This window comes from Eumetopias jubatus, unplaced genomic scaffold (assembly GCF_037043125.1).
Source record: "Eumetopias jubatus isolate StellerSeaLion01/CBP00866 unplaced genomic scaffold, mEumJub1_p1.0 scaffold_2, whole genome shotgun sequence".
Classification (NCBI taxonomy): Eukaryota; Metazoa; Chordata; class Mammalia; order Carnivora; family Otariidae; genus Eumetopias; species Eumetopias jubatus.
The window spans coordinates 80,947,173-80,970,064 of record NW_028274808.1 but is presented as its reverse complement, the minus strand read 5'-3'; the positions used below and the strand labels follow the sequence as shown (position 1 = coordinate 80,970,064).

The window sequence follows — 22,892 nt, the reverse complement described above, 5'->3', positions numbered from 1 at the left end:
CACAATAAGGATACTAGAATAGCCAATGTCTATGTAACAACACTAGTCAATTTCAACAGACACTTTCATGACCAAGGCGTGAAAAAGGGAAGAGTTGTCAATGAGTCACCAAAGGCACATGTGCCATTTTTAGAGACTGAACAGGAAGAAAATGTCCACGTGTCTATGAGAGTTCAGGTCCCAGAGGCGGGACTGGCATGGTGAGCTCCTTCCTCTCGGAGGACTCAATGGGCATTTACAAAAACTTTTTTGCCAGCTGGTTCCGAAGCCAGTGGTGATTCAGGATGGTGTCAGTGCTCACAATATTTATATGCCAGTCCGTAATTATGTGCCATATCCACGTCATCTCTAGATGTTTTCAGAGTAGCTCGTCCTTCTACCTTTATGACTAAAATAAAACTTTAAAAATATGTATAATTCTCAAGCTGCAAGAAATCTAAGGGATTATTTAATTCAAACCTTTAATGTTATACCTCAGGCGACCCAGGGAAGTTAAGTGATTTCCAGAAGGACACAAAGCTTCTGATTTACAACCGTAAAGCCCACCACCAGACTTGTCCTGTATTTCCTAATGTAACTATTCTAGTCAGGGCCATGGGATGTTAATGTAGCGATTTAGTCATGTTAATATCTCAAGTCCAGCTAAATTGCGAGTGTGAAATGAGTCGAGTAGATTCAAGCAAAAACACAGTGTTTTCTCACTTTCTGGGGACACACAGCTTGGTCTTGGAACGGGATTGGATGCCAGAGGGGCCTGGAATGTTCTTTCTCTTGCTCCTACCTTTTTTTTTTATTAAGATTTTATTTATTCATTTGTCAGAGGGACACACAGAGGCAGGCAGAAGGAGAAGCAGGCTCCCTGCCGGGCAAGGAGCCCAATGAAGGACTCGATCCCAGGACCCTGGGATCATGACCTGAGCTGAAGGCAGGCACCTAACCGACTGAGCCACCCAGGCGCCCCTTCTGCTTTGGTTCTTGCTTCCCCTCCTGCTCCCTCACGGTCACACACTCACACCTGTCAGGGGCCACATGGCACAGAGGCCTCTCCTCTCTGCTCAGCCTCTATTATCTCTACAGCTCAGCCAAGCTTTCTCTTTCCCCAAAGGAACTGTGTTTTTGGCCCTTCCCATGCTAAGGGCTAACTGCTTATTATTTATGACCTCAATGAAACTTGAGAAGAACTTTGGGATAGAGGTACAAGAATTATAGTTATCTGTGTTTTGTAGATGAGGTTACAGAGGTATCGAGTGGCAAAGCTGTGGTGAGGAACCCTATCTGTCACAGCCTGAAAGTTGTGTGATCTTTGGCAAGTTATGTAAATGCCATGACTCAGTTTCCTCATCTCTAAAATGGGATGATAGTAAGAGGGACCTCATAGTGTTGTTGTGAGTATTAAGGAGGTAACTAACCTACCGGTTTCCTAGACTACTGATGCCTATATTACACCATCACCATAGAGATGTGTTATTATCTGTATCTGCTATCTTATCCCCTCAGCTGTGCTGGCTCTCTTATATATCTCGCACATGATACATTGTGGCCTGATCCCACATTTGTGACCTCTTTGATCAACCACCTTCCTTGGTTGAAACCCGTACTGCCCAGTATGGTAGCAACTCAGCACCTTGAGCACTTGAAATGCGGCTGATCTGGACTGAGGTGCGCCGGAAGTGTAACATACATGCTGGGCATCGAAGACTTCCTGCGCAAAAAGAAGGCAAAATACCTTGATAATACTTTTTTGTGTGATTGCCTGTGAAATGACAATGTTCGTGATATATTGAGTTAGATCAATGTGTTATCAGAATAAGTTGCACTTGTTTCTTTACTTTTTAAAAAAATGCCAACGAGAAGAATTTAAATCACCTACATGGCTTGCATTATATTTCTATTGGCCAGTGCTGGTATAGAGACACCTTCTATGTTCTGTGTCCCAGGAGAGGCTATGGTTCAGCCCTGCCTGCGGAGAAGCTTGCTCGATATCAGGGGACTGCTCTGGGACAGTCAGCTCTGTGGAGGGACTGGTGCAGGGCCTGCTGCTGGCTCAGTGGAGGCTGGGGAGGGGGTGTGGTGGGTAATGGGGGCCATGGCTAGGATAAGCCGTCCTCCTGGTATCCAAGGAGAAGTATTACTTCTGGGGTGAGGGGCAGGATTATTATGGAGCCATTTGTGTTTGCTCTACCCCCCTACCCTCTCTAACCTGCTAGTTGGCTTTTCAGAACCCCCAGATCAGGCGAGTTAGGGCTGCAAAGCCAAAGCAAAAGTGTTGGTACATTACCCCTCCACCTGTGGTGGGTAGATTATGCCAGGTGACCAGGGAGGGGGAGGGAGAGCAAGGAGACTTTGGCCCTGAGACCAGGGAGGGAGTGGAGAAAGGTTAACCATGCTCCCCATAGCGACAGGAATCTGTGCCCCACTTGTGGCCACACCCAGGGGAGGGGGTGGCAGAACCTCAGACAGGAGAGGCCACATAGTGGCTGAAGACTTGAACCCTTCTTTGCTTGGAAACGTCTGAACAAACAGCTTTCAAGTGACCACATCAGGTTAGAAAATTAGGATAATAGCAATGGAAGGCCCTCACCCTCATTTCCTAGGCCTCCCAGATTCCCTCACTACTTAAGATCAAGATTTCCTGTTCCTGGTAGGACTGAGGCTTAGAGGAGCCAGATTTAATCAGTTTGATTCCACTCTGCATGGAGGATACTGGAGTCCTAGGCCAAGGAAGCTCAGCCTTCTCTGGGGCTTGTAGGGTACATTACCTCCTGTATACTTGCCCTAAAACACATTACAGCAATAAGACTGTAGCCTCTAAATGAGTGCTTTCCTTGTTAAGTCATTCACTTCATCCAGATTTCTGGAATGGAGACTAGACCTAACAGTCAGACCATTGCTCTCCCTGGAGCCCCCCACCCCCACTCCGATTCACCCCACACTGTCCATGCTAGAATTCTCTCTTGGGTACCCTACATTCAGCGAGTCACCAAACCCTACCGAGGCTACCTCCAGATGATCTCCTGAGTCCGTTCCTCTGGTCCCCCCACCATCACTGCTCACCCCCTCATTTCTTACTGGTCTGCAATGCAGCAGCCCCCTCCACAGCGCCTCATCTCTGTCCCTGGCTCTCTGGCTGTTTCCAGAACTGCCTTCACGGAATCCCAGCTGCGTGTCTTGTTCCACTGCCTAAACAGCCCCGGGAGCCCCTTTCTTTCCCACTGGATGTGCTTCGACCTCCTCACTCTGACATGCAAATCCCTTTGGAGTCTGGCTGCTTTCCTCCTCCCTTGAAGCCTTCTCTCCAGGCCCACCTCAAACATGTCAGGCCCTGTGCAGGACTCCAAGTTTCATAGGTGGAAAAATGAAAACAAGCAAATAGCACAAAAAGCCCTTCAAACAAGTTCTAAGAAAGGAGAGTGCCACAGAGAACTCTGAGGAATCAAATTCAGTTTGGGTTTTTGCTCTGTCGCCTTACTCCAACCCTAGCTTTTCTGAACCCTTTGGCTCAAATGATCTGTGTTCCTTGAAAAGTCCAGATTCTCAAAGTAGCTGACTGGTTGCTGCCCAGTCAATGGATCGCCTCGTCTCGGGTAAAGTGGCCATCACTGACTAATTCATCAGGTGAGATGGGAGGTTGTCATATGGCATGTAGGGGCTCTTCCAAGGGCTGAGATCTGGGTAGATTCTCCAGAGCAGTACTTCCAAGAAGCAGAAATGAACTCCGTGGATCTCTGGGGGTGGGGGTGGGGGGGGCGGGGGGGGGGCTGAGAGTCTGCACTTACCTCTAACAAGCTCCTGGGTGATGTTGATGCTGCTGGTCCACAGACCACACTTTGAACAGGGAGACTCTACTGGGACAATAGTCAGGACACAGAGTAAAAAGTATTCAATACCATCCTCTTATTCTAGAATGTTCTCCAGTCTTTATTGCCATAAAAATTCTGCTCAGTGTTTCAGGTACAGCTCAGATGTCACTTCTATGAAGGTTTTTGGGCTCTCCTGGAGTTAATCTCTTATAACTCCTTTATGATATCCCACTGATCATTTGCCTGATAGCTACTTGTGTATAGCTGTCACCTCCAGTTTTGTTTATTCTAGCTACTTACTTATGTACAGTTTTTATTTATGTATGGTTTTGATGTGCAGTCTGAGTCTTAACAAGAATGTATAGATCCAGAAGAGTTGCATCACCCCCAAATTCCCTCGTGCTGCCCTTTGAAGTCCCTCCTTCCCACAACCCCAGCCTCTGGCAACCACTGACCTGTTTCTATTCATATACTTTTGTCTTTTTCAGAATGTTATATTAATAGAATCATACACCATGTAGCCAGGGATGACTTTTTCAGCTCCCATTGACTCAAGAAGCAGAGAACACTGAGATTTGTTTGATTCAGTCATTCTCACCTTGGGAGGGAAACCAAGATGAAGGCATCTGGCTCTTGTGAAGGATGCCAAAGCCAGTCATGGGCAAAACCAGTTCCGGTTCTCTCTAGTTCTTCACACAGGCTTGAACAGTGTTGGTGTGGAAACCATGTGTGAGTATGTGCATGAGGTCCTAGAGAAAACCAATGCGATTAAGGCTGGCTCTGGACTTTGAGGTACAGCTCCTGTGGATGCTGAGGATTAGCAGTAACAGCTGCTATCCTGCCCATTAGAGGAGAAACAGAAGAGAGAACAAAATACTTGTTTAAAGGATGTATCTCTGCAACTCTGAGGGGGGAAGCCAGTCCATCAAGCCTGAAGGTAAGTGTGCTCCGAGGTAAGTGGATGTTTTCCTGGTTCTGGTAGACTAGGGCTGGTGGGAAAGCAGAAACCTCAAGATTTAAGGAGGGGAGGGTGGGATTTGTGGGGTGTGGCTCTTACCCCTCCCCCCTGTAGGTGTCTGTGTTTGATCTGATTTGGGGAGAGGAGACCAACTTCTGCCATCAACAAAGGCTCCAAGGACATTTCCTTGTGGTCCTTCTGGAAGAAAATGGAAAAGCCCTGGTTCCCCTCAGCTGAGAATGTGTTTTTACAGCTCATTGTTCATTACCTCTGAATGTCCCTGGGAAACTGTAGGAATGGTCCCTTTTGGTGGAGAAGTTTTTGACTTTTTTTTTTTTTTTTTTTACCTCATGGAAAACAAACCTAGCAGAGAGTTATTGTCTGAAGGACTCTTAGGTCCAAAAGATTGGAGTTATAGTTCACTCTGCTGTCTCCTTGTATCTGGTCAATGTAAGAGGCGGGGTGGTGGTGGGTGAAGACAGGATGCGGGTAGATGACATTGGATTATTTGGTTGCATGGATTATCTCCTTAGCCCATTGCTTTTATAGCTGCTTTCACTACATTTAAGGTATTTTATTTTTACCTTTTAAAACTAGCTTATTAGAGAGGAGGGTTGTTGTTGCCGTGCATTGCTCCTTAGATCAACATATTAACTGAACTTTGGAAAATTTTGTGTATATAAAAATATAAAAAGGAACAACTCCTTTTAAAAAATTAGGACGTCCTAATGTCCCAAATGTTTGTTCAGAGGGCTTTCACCTGTCATATTTGCTGTCTCTCACATTATTCTCCTCTGAGAACTTCTTTTACACAGTCAACTTCTCATTCTTTCTGTCCGTGATATTAGAGCTAGCAAACAAAAGTGAAACTTAGTCTCTAAGTGTTATTTTATCCAATCATTTTATTCTATTCCTGAGCCCCGCCCCCCCACCAGTAAATTTAACAAGGTGCACAACGGATGGGCTTGGGTGTAACTTTCTCTGCTCCTCTTCTCTGTGAAAAAGTAGTGAAGTAACTAAACAAGTCAGTAAGAGGAAGGACAAGAAAATACCAAAGTGTTGCAAATTTAACAATTGCTTCTAAGTAATTAATTCACAGTCGGCAGAAATTTTGTATCATTCAACTCTCTACTTTGCAATTGTAGCAATAAGACATTCATCCAAGCCACCATATGCCTTACTGCCTGCCCACATTGGAATATTGGGTGTCTCACTTCACCAATAATGTATTATAGCTCACACAGCCCTTGGATATCAGACAGCTTGTAAAGAGCCATTTGTTAGGATACAAATATTTTCTGGTCTTATTTCTTTGACTTAATTAAATCCTCTTTAAAAAGAAGCAGTCTGGTCTTATGAGAGAATTGTAAGATGAGAGGTTTTTTGTTTTTTTTTTTTAAATGTTTAGAAATTGAAAGACTTCCTACAGTCTGGCACCTCTTTTTGATCTTGACCTTGAGCCCTTGCAATCTGGGGAGGCAGCACTAACGGTATCTCAGGTTTAAAGGCATTGTATGTTCAGATCAGCCAACATTCAAAAGGACGTAATATTGTTCTCTTAAACAGCATCTGGATTGAAGCTGTTGTTGTTTCTCGTGACACAGGAAAAGGGCAGGATGTGGGTCTCCGCCATCCTCAGAGGCTGGGCTTGTGCGGCCCTCTGCCTGGCTTCCTGCTCAGCTGCCTTTTCCCATGGTGCTGGCTTGGGGGCCTGTGAGGATATGCAGCCCAAGCACATTCAAGCCCAGCCTCGGGACCCACAGACCCACCACATCACCATTCACACCGGCAGGTCTTCCTACTCACTGGGTGACACAGTTCCAGGTATGTATGGGAGAGGCTTTGAAAGATGCCCCCCCCCCCCCGGGCCCTATTGACAAATTCCAAGCTGTGTTTGTCCCAAGCAGCAGTTTCCTCCGTTAAAGTTTGACTTAATCCTAAGAAGCAGTTATTTAGCCCAAGATAAGCATGAAATATTTGTATCACGAGAACCACATAACTAATCTCTATATTGATATTCGTTTTTACAAGAAGGCACAAATAGCATTATTATAAAAAATTATCTGTCCTTCTTATAAGATATAAATATAATTATCCTGAACAAACTTCATGTATTTTGTGTGTGTGTGTGTGTGTGTATGAACTAGGCTTTTGTTTCTCATTATTTAAAACTAAAGTTATTTGCAGAGTGAAGAGTATTTCCTGCTATTTTAGTTTGGGTGCCTGGAAAAGCAGAGAGAGAACTTGAGGGCAGGTAGTTTATTTGGGAGGTGATTCCAGGAAGTACAGACCCTCAACCACATCAGCTCGACCCCCTTTGGACTTTGCTAATTCTTTTGATGGCAGTTAGAGGTGATAAGTTCAAATAAAATTTACTCTGTCAATATCATTTCCCCAATCATTCTGTTCTGTTGCTAAGTGTGGGGAAAAGCTATGTGGGTATATATTAGCCCCCCCATATTAGCAATATACTCCCCAAACTGAAATTCAGGCTATTCCAACAGAGCTTCCCAAATTTTGTCACATCACGATACAGCGAGGAAATGATAATATGTGTAGAGCCTGCTGGGGCAAATGCAAGGAGATCCTCAAAGCTGGAGGCAACTTCTCTGGGGGCACCAACTGCCACAGTACACACCCAGGCACCCCAGCATGACAGGATCAATATGTCAGCACCCCTGCGTTCTGTGGCTAAGGGAAGGAAAATGGTAAAAATCGAAGCACTATATTTGGGAGAAAAAGCTATAAAAATGACCCAAAATATTGTGATACCGAATTCTAATAAAAAACCCGAAGGAAGCTAATTGGATTGTGATTGGAACTAAGACAACATACGTAATAAAGAGCTGGAGGGAGCACTTCGTGGATTCAGTGAGGGTCAGTTATTACTTTGTTGTGCTGGGATTACACTGTTTTCTTTTCTTTTCTTTTCTGGGATATCACTAATTTGTGAGCTCCTTGAAGGTAAGGACGATATTATCCTGTTCATGGATGTATGCTCAATGCCTAGCACAATGCCCAGTTTGAAATAATAACTAAATACTTGTACAAATGTTTATTAATGAAAGTTCAAATGCGTGGAAAATAAAATGATCACAGACACTAAGCTGCATTTAGCAAGCCTATAAAGTTATGACCCTGGTTTTAGCTACTCATTTAATTACAAATGAGTTTGCCATTATTATTGATGTCCGTAAGAAAAATTCCTGCAAGTGAAATTGCTAGATCAAAGGGAAACTGCATTTCTGGGCTTTTTTGGTATGTATTAAAAATATGTATAAAAATATATAACATAAAATTTGCCATTCTAATTGATGTATGCAATTCAGTGACATTAAGTACATTCACAATGTTGTACCCCATCACCATTATCCATTTCCAGAACTTTTTCTTTATCTCAAGCAGAAGCTCTGTACCCATTAAACAATAATCTCCATCCCTTCTCCTCCCAGACCCTAGTAATCTCTATAATCTTTCTGTCTTTATGATAACTTACCTGCTCTAGGTACTGCATGTAAGTGGAATTGTGCAATATGTCATTTTATATTCAGCTAATTTCACTTACTGTAATGTTTTCTAGGTCCTTCCATGTTGTAGCATGTATCAGAAGTAACTGCATTTTTAAATATGGAAAATATTATTAGGTTACCCCCTCAAAGAGTTGCATGGTTTATAGTTCTAGCCCTAGTAAATGAATGTCCAGTTTTTCCACAGGGCTATCAATACTGGTTATAATTTCACATTTTAAAATTTGTTAATATGATAGGTATACTGTCCCATACTTGTTTTTTAAATCATGATTTTTTTATTTCAAGTTTTTATTTAAACTCTAGTTAGTTAACATATGGTAAAATTGGTTTCAGGTGTAGAATTTAGTGATTCATCACTTACATATAACACTCAGTGCTCATCACAAGGGCCCTCCTTAATAAATCATGATTGACCTTATTTTATTTTCTGTTTGTGTCCTTTGATAATTTTGGGTTGGTCACTTTTTATTGATTCACCATTACTCTTTGTATATTTGTCTGTTTTGTATCTTTACAAATACTTTTCTCGGTTTATAATTTGTCTTTGGATTTCTTCTATATTCACAATATTTTTAAATCATCCTTTTCTTTTGGCAATTGGGTTTTTCTTAGAAAGGCATTCTGAACTACCATATTTTTTTATTTTATTTTTTTTTGAACTACCATATTTTTTAAAAACCATGTTTTTCCTAGGTTTTTTTTTTTTTTTTTTTTTTTGTATTTCATTTTGACATGACTTTGATCTAAATGGAATTTACTTTGGGTGTGAAATAGCACTTCAACTATTTTTTCCCCTAATTAATTTTTTACTTTCTGGGTGCTGGTCTAAGCTTTTAGTTTTGAAAATACCCATATAAGATCACCAAATGGAACCACATCAAGAGGGCTCACCTCGAATGGATGTTTTCTGTTGCAGTGACCATGAGGAGCATTCGAGATTTCATGGGATTTCTACCTCAGGCTCGAAGAGTGTCTGATCATCAAACAGCTGGCACTTTTGTTTTCATTCCTCCTCATTCCAAAGCAATAGCTTGTTTTCAAGAGGCTGATACAGTCACCCACTCTAACAAGTCCCGGAAGAGAAACCTGTCCTTCGAGTAGAAGGCCCCTGCTCAACCTGTGGGGGACATCACATTCCTGTAAGAGCTAGGGCAGTGCTGCTTCCTGGTAATGGAGCCTTACACTCTGAAGAGAAGGAGCTTCTCCTCTCCCTTCCTGCATGCTTCAGCCCCTACCTCCAGCTACCTCATGACAAAGACAGAGTCCCAAGACTGCCCCAACTAGACAGTCTATGAAGAGGGTAACCAAAAAAGAAGTTGCCCCCAGCTTCCCTCCTTGTCATTATCCACAGTTCAGGGGTACATGACTTCCCCTCCTCTCTGGGCACAGATGCATCTTGACCAAACTCTCCAGGAAATTCTGGCCAGAGGAAAAAGAAGGACCATAGGGAAAACTGAGAAAGACAGAGGCTGAGGCAGACAGAAAAGCAGACAATTTCTTGGACCGAGCGAAAGCCCCTGAGGTCTCTATGCCTTGGCTTGTGGTCTCTCAGATGGCCGATGACTTAACCAACTGAGCCACCCAGGAACCCCTAAATTAATCACATTTTTATAACTGCCTTCTGAATATTTAAGCTGGGAAAAATGATTCTAGCTGATAATCCCTACCTCAGTGAAATTTGGGGGAGGATAAAGGAGATAATGTTTGTGAAAGGGATTTTTACTAAAGAAAGCCATTAAGTACTCAAAATACCAGTTAGAGTACCAACAATTGATCTCCAATTTTCAATGGAACCTACAATTACAACAGAGCTGTACAATTGTACAATAGAATTATGAAATTTTCAATTAACAGAGTCATTCAATTAACAACATACCAGTAATGGCTAATAATAAAGTTGAAGACAGAACCTTTTGAGACTGAACAGTTCAAGAAGATACCTTTTAGTCAAAATGAGGTTTTCTAATGACTGTATTTATTTAGGAGGGGAATTTAGACATATCCTTCCCTGTTTTAATTATTTGCCACAGTTGAGTTTTGGTTTCTAAAGAGAGTGGAATCACCCCAAGGGCAATACGATCATCTCTTCAGTTTTTCTGTTCATGTAGCCTTTTGTTCTTCTTCAGGTGTTATTTAAGGGAAACCAAACTCTCGCATCATTTTGCTTTCTTTTTCCACAGTTTGTCAGTTGTCCAGTCATATTTTGTCATATTACTGGGAGAGCATTGAATCATCTGGTGTGTCTCAACAGACACACCGCGGAGCCCACGCTGATGGCGGCGAGCAACCCGGCTCACCGATGCCAACCTCTGGCTGGAGGCGGGAGGGAACCACCCCAGGTGCGGCTTGCTGTGGGACTCAACAGCCTGGTTGGCATCATTATGGGAGGGAGAGGGAGAAGCAAGCTTCCCGCTGAGCAGAGAGCCCCATGCGGGACTCGATCCCAGGACCCCGGGATCATGACCTGAGCCGAAGGCAGACACCTAGCCGACTGAGCCACCCAGGAGCCCCTAAGCCAATCACATTTTTATAACTGCCTTCTGAATACTTACACTGGGAAAAATGTTATTTTCCCTTAGAAGTTCCCTTAGAAGCCGGTTCCAGTTCCTGCAACACAAGCACTAAACACCTGCTTTGGCCGGCCGCAGCAGCTCACGGCCAAGGGCAGGAGGGGATGCTTGCCATTGCTGTTTGTCTGCTTCAACCTCACAAATTATGGGGGTGCCCTGGGGTGGAGAGTTGGATTCTGTCACAAATCCAAACAACAGCAACCACCCCCACCCCACTCCCACACTTACCAGTCATCACAACGCCTCAGCAGGGTTCTTCAGACCCCTGGAGCTCCACGCGGAGCACAGGAAAGAGATGATCTTTTCTTTGTATATAAAAACTCGTCTAGCTTTCATTGTTACTTTCCATGGTAGGTAGATGGCTCTTTGCAGCCTGGGTTGGAGAAAGGAATCAGGAATGAGGGGCTGTTTTGATGGCAATGGAGTTTTTCCTGGTTCACTACATAACCTGAGACTCCTTTGGTCCGTGAACTTCTGCAACAAAACTTAAGAGAACACAGTGAAAATACAGCTACAGAATACAGTGGTCACCTGAAAATTCCTGGGGATATGGAACTCATTTCCATTATTGATCTCTAGTTAAGTGCTCTGAACGAATGCACTCATAGAGGCCACCTGCACAGAAGCTCCCATCTTTAATCCTTTCAATTCCACTTTCCTCGACTCTGTCCTTTGCTCTTGGCCAACATGCTAATGCCCGACTTGGCTCAGTCTAGCAGACCCAGGCACAGAGCTTACCCTGGGCCACTCTCCCTACTCTGCCCGTGCCCCGAACAGTCTTCTCCCCACTGCCCAGCACCACTCCCCCAACCTTCCCACCAAGATACTCCTAAAAGCAGAGTCAAGACCTCAGGGTCTGACAGTGTGGCCTGGAGAAGACCCTGCAAACCCAACGGTGTTTCAAGTCTCATGTTTTATTTTCTTAATCATGCAAATGGTGCATCTTAATCCCAAGCATGTTTTTTTTAATATGAATATGACTAAAAGTGGGGTGTCAGGAAGTGACATCATGTTGTCCCTGCAGTCTATCTTGGGACCCTGCTGGGAACCTTGTCCCCCACGGGGTGACAGACTCCTGTCTGGGAAGCTCCAGGGTAAACTCCTCATGACGCTGCTGTACACATTCCTGCCCTCCTGACCCAGGCTGTCTTCCTGCCCATTCCTCTGCACAAACCTCAGGGTTTCTCAAACAAAAAAGGAGTATGTGTGTACGTGTGCATTGTGATGGCAGGGGGGCGGGGAGGGAGGGAAGGAGAAGATGTCATCTAGCAAAGTGAAATAGATTTCTTAAGTGTAAAAAGACTGCAGTGGGCAAATTATGAATTATGAATTTTCACATTAGGCAGATAGTATATTGTACTTCTCAAACTTATTTCCCAATAGACACGTTGGGGTCTACCCAACCCCATTAGTCATGATCTCCATGTTCTGCCTTCTGACACGTCCTCAAAGTGGACTATTCCTCCTGATGATCTATTTATCTTTCAAGGGGAGGTTCCAATATCTCCTTTGTGAAACTTTCACCCATACTTCTTGGGAGGCAAATGCATTTGCCTTCTCAGTTCTGGATTTAAAGCTCTCATCACACTGTCATCTGTCAGGTTGGGCATCTAAGAGTCTCTCCTCCTAGATTTCGAGTTCAGGAACAACAAACGGCCACTACGCAGCCCTTCTGCATCCCCAGCATTCACAGAAATGCCCATCAAACAACGAGTCTGCGGGGAATGTCTGAATGCATTTTCAGTTCAGGCGGGAGTTTAAGACTGTTGAGCTTTTGCCACATTCTGTGTGTACGTTAGGCTTCTTTGTTTTTCAACCTCAATGTTTCTGAGTGACGAAGGCTTTGGAGAAGAGTGACAGTAAAAGAAAAAAAATGCATTCCAACCCAGTTAGAGCCCTGGTCAGAGAAACCTCCACTAATGTGTTTTTCTGCAAACACCATCATTGTCATCCTAAGTGTTATCACCCTCATTGCATGTTCACCTGTGCCAGCCACTGTGCTCCATGCTTCTACACCAGTGATTTTATTTCACCCTTCAGCAGCTCTAGGCTGTAGGAACCATTACTGGTCCCATTTTGGAAAAGAAGAAACTGATGCTCTGGGAGGACTTGCCCCAAACTAGGAGTTAGCGGAATGGAGAGTTGAACCCAGACAGTCATCTGACTCCAAAACTGGTGCTTGCTTGTTTGCTGCGCTGTTTCTAATTTCTATTTCTAAAGCTCTGGGCTGTCATGTTGGCCAGTCACGGATGGGAAATGAGATGGTGGAGGGCAGTGGAGGGCGGTGATCTTGACTCTGCCTATGGCAGAGGCTCAAGTCATTATCATCACCAGGGAGACTTTTACTGTTAATAATATGGCAGGAAAGATCTAGGACTTTCAAAAATCTTTGATTTGTGGGATACTGATTTTGTTTTGTTTTGTTTTTCTAGCTAGAAGCAGTTTTTGGCAGAGGTAAGAAAAAAACATAGTGGTCACAAGGGTTTCTATACTCCCCTGAGTAGTGACTGTTAAGAATGCACAAGTCCAGAGGGTCAGAGACTTACTATTTACAAAGATGTTAGAAATCGAGTCCTTTGCCACTTGGTCAGGGGCTTATCTTACTGGGCAGATCATCTTTTTGTTGATACTTTTGAGTAACCCGAACTTAATGGTTTGTCATAAAGGCACATTAAAGTCTCTAATATTTACCCCATTACCATAGTTGTTTGTGCTAAGCAATACAAGGAAAATGCTCTCACTCTCTTTTGTGGTGTCTTTGGATCTCCGTTTAGCTCCCAGTCCCCCCAGCGCTCTTCCCCAGCAGTGTGCAAACATCTTTGCTGTTGCCCCAACTGGAGCTGCAGAGGAGAACAGCTTAGATCCCTTTTCTGCAAGTTTTTGGGTGACAGAGTTTTCTGGGGATGCAGAGACTCTGTTCCAATCATCTTCACACACGGCTACTGCAGTCAGCAATGGCCAGCAACCCAGAGGGGAAAGCAACCCAATCCTAGAACTATCCCTGGATATCCGTGGGCTGGAGAGATTCATGGCTCTCAGGAGATTCTTCCCAGAGGGCATTGCTTCCAGCCCTAGAACCCACCTCAGGTAATGGGTCAGGGGTAGACCATTCAGTATGGTGGTGGGATAAGGCCAAACCCGGGGGTGCTGAGGGAATCTAAACTTCTTGGCATCTGACAGCAAATGATCTCACCGTATTTATTCTGAATTGCACAAGAAACCCTGACTGTAGAAGGGCTACTGGCCAAAAGGGCTGGGTATGAAAATCACCTGGGGAAACTGTACTTTCTTGAATAGGGTGAGATCTCTGATATGCTGGTATAAATAAAATCAGATATAAATATATGTTTTATAGAGGGGCACCTGGTTGGCTCAGTCATTAAGTGTCTGCCTTCAGCTCAGGTCATGATCTCAGGGTCTTGAGATCAAGCCCTGCATCAGGCTCTCTGCTCAGCAGAGAGCCTGCTTCTCCCTCTCCCAATCCCCCTTGCTTGTGTTCCCTCTCTCGCTGTGTCTCTCTCTGTCAAATAAATAAAAATCTAAAAAAAGTTTTATAGAAGAGATGTGTAAGTTTATAATATATAAATACATATTTTATATAAAATGAATAAAAGCATTCAGTGAGGCTTTGTTGCTATCCTCACTTGCCTCTTCCCACCCTCTATCCCTTTTCCCTTCAGCTCCTAACTCCAAACTCAGGAGTCTTTCCAAGGAAATCTGCTTTTGTCAGAACACACAGCAATGGTAGGAAATGTTGCTTTTTGATCTGTATTCTCTTCGCCCTTCTATCCTTCCCTTTGGGACTCAGGATGATCCAAGCTTTGATTCCTTGGAAACTTGCCTACCCTCAGATAGGGATGAACAAGTAACAACCCTGGTTGTACGTGGGTGATGGGGTTGATATTTTGATCCCAGTGTGGGAAGTTCCAGGCTGGGGAAGCAGAGCTATTAGACTAGTAACCAAAATTTGAGAGCAGGAGGCAAGGGTATAATATACACACAGCATCTTTTTATCAATCAATACCAGCCTTTCTGTTATACACAGTGTCTCTGAAGTTATTGACAATTGTAGAAATTGATAGTTTCAGTGATTTGTTTTCCCACTTAGCCTCAGTCAATAATTCCTGTCTCCCCACCTCTCTGCCCTTCTTTATAACATTGGCCTCAAAACACCATGTATGGTTCCAGAGGTTAGATCAATGGGCAATATAAAATATACATGCCCACTGATTTACAATTCCTTTGAAGTCTTAAAAGGAACACAAAATAAAACATGGTATAATATTCTTACTCAAATTTATTGAAACCTACAGTGAGATTAAATGCCCTCTTGCATGGGTCCTAGCATAAAAAGACATTCAAAGCTTTCTGCCCTTGGAGATGATAATCATGCATCTTGGTCTGGAAGCCTCTTAAAGGACCTTAGGTTTATTCTTGTAACTGGCCTCCACACTCTCTTTGTGGGATTTCCATTAGCCACCTCATCCCCATCAATCACAAGAGCATATCTATCTACTTGGGCATTTTACTCTGAGCTCTTTCAGGAGCAGGTACAAGGCTGGGTTTTCAGCTGCTGCCTGGGATTCTTTAAGAAACACAGGTTAAGTGTAAAGTTCAGTGGCAGCTTGGAAGAAGACCAGGTCCTTTGACATTTTTTTTCTCCCCCTTTGCTTTTCTAGGACAAAATGGAGTCCTCTAATAGGACGATGATGAGGCCCTCTCTGTCCACTGCCCATCGGCACCTCTGGTCATCTGAAGCACTCACTGGGAATGGGGCGGGGCAGCCACTCCAACCCCTGTCTTCCACACCTCTGCCACTTCTGGGTCACCTGCTGCTGGCGGGCAATCAGAAGCATCGAGGCCTTCTGCCAGCTTCTTACCTCAGTCAAAGCACAAGGAGGCCAGAGTGCGAGAGGAACATGGAGAGGGCAGAGTGAGATACCCCAGGAAGACCAATCGAAGGCCTGAGGTTGGGCAACAGGGAGCCAGTGCCCCTTCAGGGATCCAGCTCAGGAGTCCCCAGCTGGGAATCCTGCTTTGTCTTTCTGCCACCTTGGGCATGGCCCTGGCTGCTGGCCTCTGCTGTCTACACACCCAGTATTGCCACAGGTGGACGGAAGTGTCCTTCAGCGAGCCTGCTGGGGATGCTGTTGCCAGGAGCGATGGTGGTGAGACAGTCCGTGTCAGGAAGATAAGGGAGAACAGTTTTGTTTTGGTTGAAGCAGAATACAACTGGCCCCCTTCCTCTGTGGATAACGAGAAAACAGTCCTCTGAGCAGACCATCGTCCTAGGCCTCCGAGTGGCCCTCCTCAGACCCTGCAGTTCCTCAGCCAGAACAGAGCTAATGAGAATAGCTGATGAGGACAGGGACTCGCAGTGGCCCCCGTCAGTGAGCAGTTATTCGAGGCAGCTGCGAAAGGACAGTTTTATCAACAGAGGGAGTTCTTCCCGAGCTTTGTTGTCTTAACATCTGTAATTTAGCTGCTTTTTTTTTTCTATTCACAATTAGACGTTCTGTTTGAAGAGTTAAACTCAACACAATGAATATTGTATAACCTGCTCATTAACTAGACTCCTGTGGCCACCGAGCTTCCTCTGTTGCCTTAAGGAACCTGCAGAAATAGAAATTCTGTCCCTCCTCAGTATGTCAGCCTCATCCTTTGAAAAAAAGTAATGTTGGGGTTGTGTCTCTTACAAGAAACGGAACTGCAGCCCTCGCTTTACCTCTCCAAACCACCCCAGAAGAAGTTTCATTTTCAAAACTAACTTTCCAAACTGGCTCTGCTTCAGTTGACTAGGTGAATGCAAGGGTATTCAGTCTTCTTGGAAACTCAGAAGCCTGGCAAATCTGCCTCAGAAATTGATCTGAAGTGAGGAGAGTTTTAGAGAGCTTGATTGAACATATCTGTGGGGAACCGTGTGCGTGGCACATAAACACCAGAGTGGGGTAAGCAAGGCTCTTCATCAGGTGCAAATGGATCTGAGACCTCCCATCCATTTACACTTGATGGGAAGCTTATGTATCCTAATAGCCAGCAAACATATTGCCTTTTGCCAAAGGTCAGGCTGGAAAAAATGATGATACCACACAGTTTGAAGAAGAGCCTCTAATCTTTTTAGGGAGAAAGCATCATGGACAAAGACAGCATCATGGACAAAGACCATCTTTCTGCTCTTGCGATTTATGAAGATCACTTTGATTTAGCCAGGTGTCCCATAGACGTTATGTAGGGCCAAGACAACAGGTTTGAATATAGCTTTTGAATATGCTGACCTAATATGACACATAGAAATTAGCTGCCTTTTCAGGGGTAAACCTGTTACAGAGTCACAAAACATTTTTCTGTGGAAACGAAAAACCACTATAAATTTGGAAAGGGTGTTTTATCAAGCACCTAAATCACACAGGTACGGTGCTAAGAACTTTGCATACATTTTCACATTTAACTCTCACAATAACTTAATGAAGAATAAGTTCAGTAACTTGCCCAAGAGAGGGGGGCATTCATGACATCTCAATTCAACAACAAAAACATTTTTTAGAAAACTGGGCGTATGGGAAAGAGATAGATACCGCTGTTTTTCCAGCCTCTTTTAGCTCATAGGGCACTAATTCCAAAATTGTTTCCTCCTTGATTCTGGGCTAGGCAGATCTGTCCCCTGGATTCAGTCAAGAGCCTCATTAGGAATATGGAGACCTAGGTAATTGTGTGTTCACACATGAAAGTGTTCTAGGAATACTGTGGAAATAAATGAATGTACTATACTCCACTGGTGGCCAGAGATAACCCTTCTACATATCCCCCCGCCCCAAGGATATCCTCTCCGAGATGTAGACAAGGAACCCCGCCAGTGGAGAGCTTTCCTCTGGCCATCATCCTCTGGCCAGCAATGAAAAATTGTTTCACAATTGTCTGTGAAATAAACTACACCCAACACAGTTTGTTGTCTTTCACAGTTTCAGGTTGCCTGGGCTCCGCTGGGCAGTTCTTCTGCTCTATGTACTGTTCAGTGGGCTGACTTGCTCACGTGGCTGGCAGTCGGTGCTGGCTTCTGGCTGGGGCTCACCCGGGGCTGTCGATGAGTGTGGGCAGCAATTTGTTCCTTCTCTTCATGGCTTCTTATAGCACTGTTCCCAGAGGGGTGTTCCAAGCAGACAAAACCAGAAGCTGGGGGGCTCTTCAGGCCTAGCCTTGTAAGTAACATGGTTTCACTTCTGCCACTTTCCAGTGGTTACAGGGAGTCATGGGCCAGCCCTCTGTCTTCAAAGGGAAGGACAATGGATTATGCTTTCGGATGGGAGAAGTGGCAAAGGATTTGAAGCTATCTTTAATTCACCACCTCACCTCTCTGGTTAGACTGCCAGCATGCCGAGGGGCTTCTGTGAGTGTAGAAGGAGGGGGTGTTCATCTCCAGGAGGAGCCCTGGGTCACCTTCCCTGCAAGGCATCGAAGGGGGTGAGGGAAATCTCAGGGTCAGGTGCTTCCTCTTCTCCAGCTCCCTGGGCAAAATAGTGAAGTGTGGCAGAAGAGTCAGTCAGACCTCTGAGTCTCCACTTCCTCATCAGAGAAAAACAGAATTCTTTACCTCTTTCAGTTGTCAGGCAGAGTAAATGCACATTCAACCTTTAGCCAGCTATGACTAACTACTTAATGTCACCTTGCAGCTGCAACACTATCTTTAAATCTAGTCCACTGAGACTCCGTGACCACCGAAAACGTTATTCCCTTTCCAGGGCACCTTCTCCCCTGTGGCCCCCCTCCCCCACCCAGCGAATGGAGGTGGTCCCGGTGCAAGTTGTCGTCGTGGCCACTGGCTACAATTCCTGCTGGGGGTCAGACGTTTTTGCTGAGACTTTCTGAAGAAACTCTTCTTTGGCAGGGGCAGTGGAGTCCATAGACCTGCAGTCATGAGACACAAAACCCCTCTGTTACTGTGAACTTGAAGGTCCTCTAAGCCTGGCTTCAGAGAAGCCCCAGAGGGGAGCCAGTATGAAGTGTTAACCTGAAGGCATTTACTAAAGCACAAAGCCATTACAAGTGAAAAAAAAAAAAAAAGCAAAGGACTCAAATGCAACATCTTAACATAGCTTTTTTGTTTTGTAGGAACAGCTTCTGGTTTTTCAGCCAGCCACTTCTTCGAGAAAGGGGGTTTGGGCTAAATACACATTTAAGGGAAAAGAACAGAAGAACAATTGCTGAAAACTATATTTTCAAAACTTTTTATATTTCAAACAAATCAATTGTGTTAATAACCACAGATCGAGAGTAGGGGTGAGCCTCAACCTTTATACATTGAGAGGCTCTTTCTGATTTTTCTAATTGATTTCTCCCCTTGGGTACAACACTTTTGCTAACTCACAATTTAATGCTCGACTATAGCCTTGCTGAGCTATCCCACTGTTGAGGCTGTCTGGTTTTAATTTGTTGTGACAATGTTTGTTTCCTTTAAAAAAAAATCTAATTAACAACAACGACGAAAAACATGGATCAACAAACAAGTAAATATTTAAACAAGTGTCATGTTTTATTTGAAAAGTTGTCTGGAGATGGCTGGCAATTTATGAATAAATTACAGATATACCCTCTCCCATTCTTGGACTTCGGGCATTTATCAGTGATCCCAGCTCTTCTGGGATACAGGCTCTGTGATTTGATTTCATTCCACCCCAACCTATCCCCTTCTTCTAAAATGGTGTGTGGCAAGGAATTTCTTTTACTCAAAGTGAAATAAATTTGCATTCCTTGTTTTATTAAACTGGAGAGCATTTTCAGAAGAACTTTACTCCATCTGCAGGTGGAGGGCCTTAGGGGGTTGCAAAACCAAGAACAGTCGCCTCTGGTTTAGAATATCAGGAGGGCCTTTATGATAAAAAGTCGTCTGAAGTCTCGTTTGTGATTCTGTTCTTTACATGCAGAAAGAAAATGTGAACATTTTGAGACCCCGTTCCGTTGACAGTTGGGTTGGAGCTGCCAGGATTACTGAGGTCTGGAGTCAGATGTTTTCTTGGTGCCTTTTTGCTTTGAAAACATAAATCCGTTTAGGCCGCAGGGTCTCTGAGTTGTCGAGTGGCTTTCCATCGCTCTCAGAATGAAGTGTGAACATCTGATTGACTGACAGGGAGACCCGCCCCGCCCCCCGCCCCGCCCACCTCCTTCGTGGCTTCTCGCCTCCGCGGCGCCGTTCTGCGCGCTCCCTGAGCGCGGTACCGCTCGGTTCCCAGCTCCCTTGCTCTGGCTGTTCTTGTTGTCTGGAACCCCGTCCCCTCAGACATCCACAAGCCTTCTGAGGTTTGTTCCAGTGTTGCCTTATCAGAGAGGCTCTCCCGGCCATTACAATCTCTTCTCACTCTCTATGCCCCTCCCAGCTTTAGAATATTTATGGTACTTATCACCTCCTGCGTCTTAGGTATTTATTTGTGTGTTTATTTTCTGCCTCCACCAGACTAGGATGCTTTATAAGGGCAGAGACTTTGTTTTTCTCATTGCTATTCCCCTGGCACCTAGAGTTGTTCTTCATACATAGTAAGTAATCAATAAATGTTTGCTAAATGAGTGAATGAAAAGTTCAAGATTCCTGTTACTCTCCCCAGGCCTTGGTCTGGGCTGAAGTTGACTATGGAGTGCCTGGGGCAGGCCTAGGGTGCATGGGCATCAGGAGATGCAGGTTGCTGTCTAGAGGTGAGCTAGAGTTCTATGGGCCACAGTCTCCAGGGCAGGGAATGTCCTGTGTCTCAGATCCAAGACTCAGGAAGTTCTTGGCAGGGAGAAGCTGAGAACAGACTTAACCTCCCAATCTGAGCCGGGGCAGGAGGAAAGCTGAGTGGAGTCTTTCCAAGAGGCTCACCTGTGGGCACACTTGGCTCGGTTTAGATAGTCTGGCATACGGATTCTTAGCCTCCATCACACTCCACATTTTGGGCTGGATAATCCTTTGTTGTGGGGGGTTGCCATGTGCTTTGTGGGATGGTTAGCAGCGTCCCGGGCTTCCAGCCACTAGATGACAGTAGCTCCCTCCTCCCCAGTTGTGGCAACCAGAGGTGTCCCCAGACATTGTCCAATGTCCCCTGGAGACCCAAACTGCCGCCACTTGGGGACTGCTGGTGAGTCGCAATTGCAGGCCCAAGGATGAAGCAGCCTTTTCCTAAATCATTTCCACATTCAGCGATGGAGTGGGCAGTATCGAGATAGAGAAACATAGGGTTCAAAAATTAGGAATGGTTTTAAAGGTCATCTGACTCCGTGGTTTTGAACTTCTAACTTTGCTTAATTAGATAGAACAATAAAAGCTGGATACTCTCCTTAATGTTGTATCTTCCCTTCTTCCTTCCCTCCCCCTTTCTCCCTTTCCCCTCACCTTGAGGCACTGCCCCGGAAATTTAACCAATAAGCCTGGCTAAAACTCATTAAAAACATCTCCTTTTTATAGGTGAGGAGAAGAACAAGGCTGCTGAGAGCTCACAGTGAAAGAACAAATTAGTCTAGGGCCGTCCTTGGACTCCTTCCTTCCATCCTGACTTCTAACCCACTTTTCTCTCCAACACACTTGGCAGATCATTTGTTTCCTTGGAGCATGTTGGGTGCTGTAAATATTTCAATGGACCCAGAGAGACCCTGGAATCAAGCAGAAAAATGCCTGCAATGATTAATCTGCATCTGCCATTAGAACCAGGAGGACGATGGGACGTGGGGACTGGTCACTTATGGTGGGCTGGGCCAAGGTCTGACCTGCTGGGCAGGGATAAGGCCCCAGCCCAGGCGAGGGGGAGAAGACAAAGGCAAAAGGAACCCATGGGCCCACATGGCGAAGGTGCTGGCTGTCATTATCCCACTACTGAGAGGCACCACTAGAAGCTGTCTCTCTGGGTTACAGCCACCATCTTGAACCTACTGCCCTCTTTCCTCTGGTCTCTGCTTTTCCTTCCTTCAAATGGCACGTGGGGAGGATCTTCATCCATCCGCTGATGATGGACGGTTTCTGCAAAGTGTTTTGTTACTTTATGGAGGAAAGAGGCTGCCTGGAAATACATTCCACTGGATATTAAAGAATGTATTTTCCTGATTTATAGTCAGGCTAGGCAAGGTTGTCTGAGAGGCAAGGAACCAATGGGAATATCCATTTTGACTAATGATTATTCTATCTAAAGTGAAGTTTTCCTATCAACTGATAGGCTGGAAAAATAGACTACCGCTTGCTAGGTTAGCACCACGGGTCACAGATGTTGCCTCTGCATTTTCAGATTATATTATCCATTACAGGCAGTACCTTCTCATTTAGAAACCTAATTTGTTGTTCTCTCAGACAAAAAGAAAGAAAGAAAGAAAGAAAGAAAGAAAGAAAGAAAGAAAGAAAGAAAGAAAGAAAGAAAGGAAAGAAAGAAAGAAGAAAGAAAGGAAGAAAGAAAGAAAGGAAGAAAGAAAGAAAGAAAGAAAGAAAGAAAGAAAGAAAGAAAGAAAGAAAGAAAAAAAGAAAGAAAGAAAGAAAAAAAAAGACTGACATTTCACATGCAAGCCAAAGATTAGAATCACTGCACAGGACCGCATATGGAAGTACATTAGGATGCAGTGTCCCTGAATCAAGGACACGAGGCGGCCTGGTGCTGAGAGAGATGTAGTAGGCAGTGACTTCTGATCTTTATTATGCAAATGTGTGGCCTCAAGAGCCAGGCTGTTTAACCTCATCAGGGGAAATGTCACTGATCATTTCAAGCTCCAAATGTAGCACAAGCATTAGTACTATTATGTTATTATTATTATTATTATTTGCAGGGCATTATGTAAGCCTGAGCCCTCTGATTAAGCTCAGCCCCTACTCGGCCAGACCCTCTGGGGTTGCAAATCAACTCCTCCGGGTATTAAAAAACAAACAGACGGGCAAACCTGTTTTCCTCTCTCTTTAATGTTTGTGGAGGGGGCACTTTCCAGACCCGGTGGCATGGGTGGAGATGGAGGAGGATCACAAGGTCCAATTTCCAGCCCCACATGTTTGATGACAGGCCACCTCCTCTCTGCTGCAGGTCGCATGCTCCCGTGG

At 44.6% G+C, this 22,892-nt stretch overlaps 1 protein-coding gene across 1 annotated transcript; it reads left to right on the top strand.

Annotated features, from left to right (window-relative positions):
- Nucleotides 1–3,768: 3,768 nt before the first annotated feature.
- On the top strand, nucleotides 3,769–16,501 carry REELD1 (reeler domain containing 1). Its single transcript, XM_028125291.2, is given in 8 exon segments — nucleotides 3,769–6,582; nucleotides 9,205–9,427; nucleotides 10,469–10,499; nucleotides 10,501–10,627; nucleotides 13,633–13,952; nucleotides 14,667–14,723; nucleotides 15,538–15,634; nucleotides 15,637–16,501. Coding segments are annotated over 8 exon segments (1,560 nt in total). The 5' UTR covers nucleotides 3,769–6,374; the 3' UTR covers nucleotides 16,134–16,501.
- The last annotated feature ends 6,391 nt before the right edge of the window (nucleotides 16,502–22,892 follow it).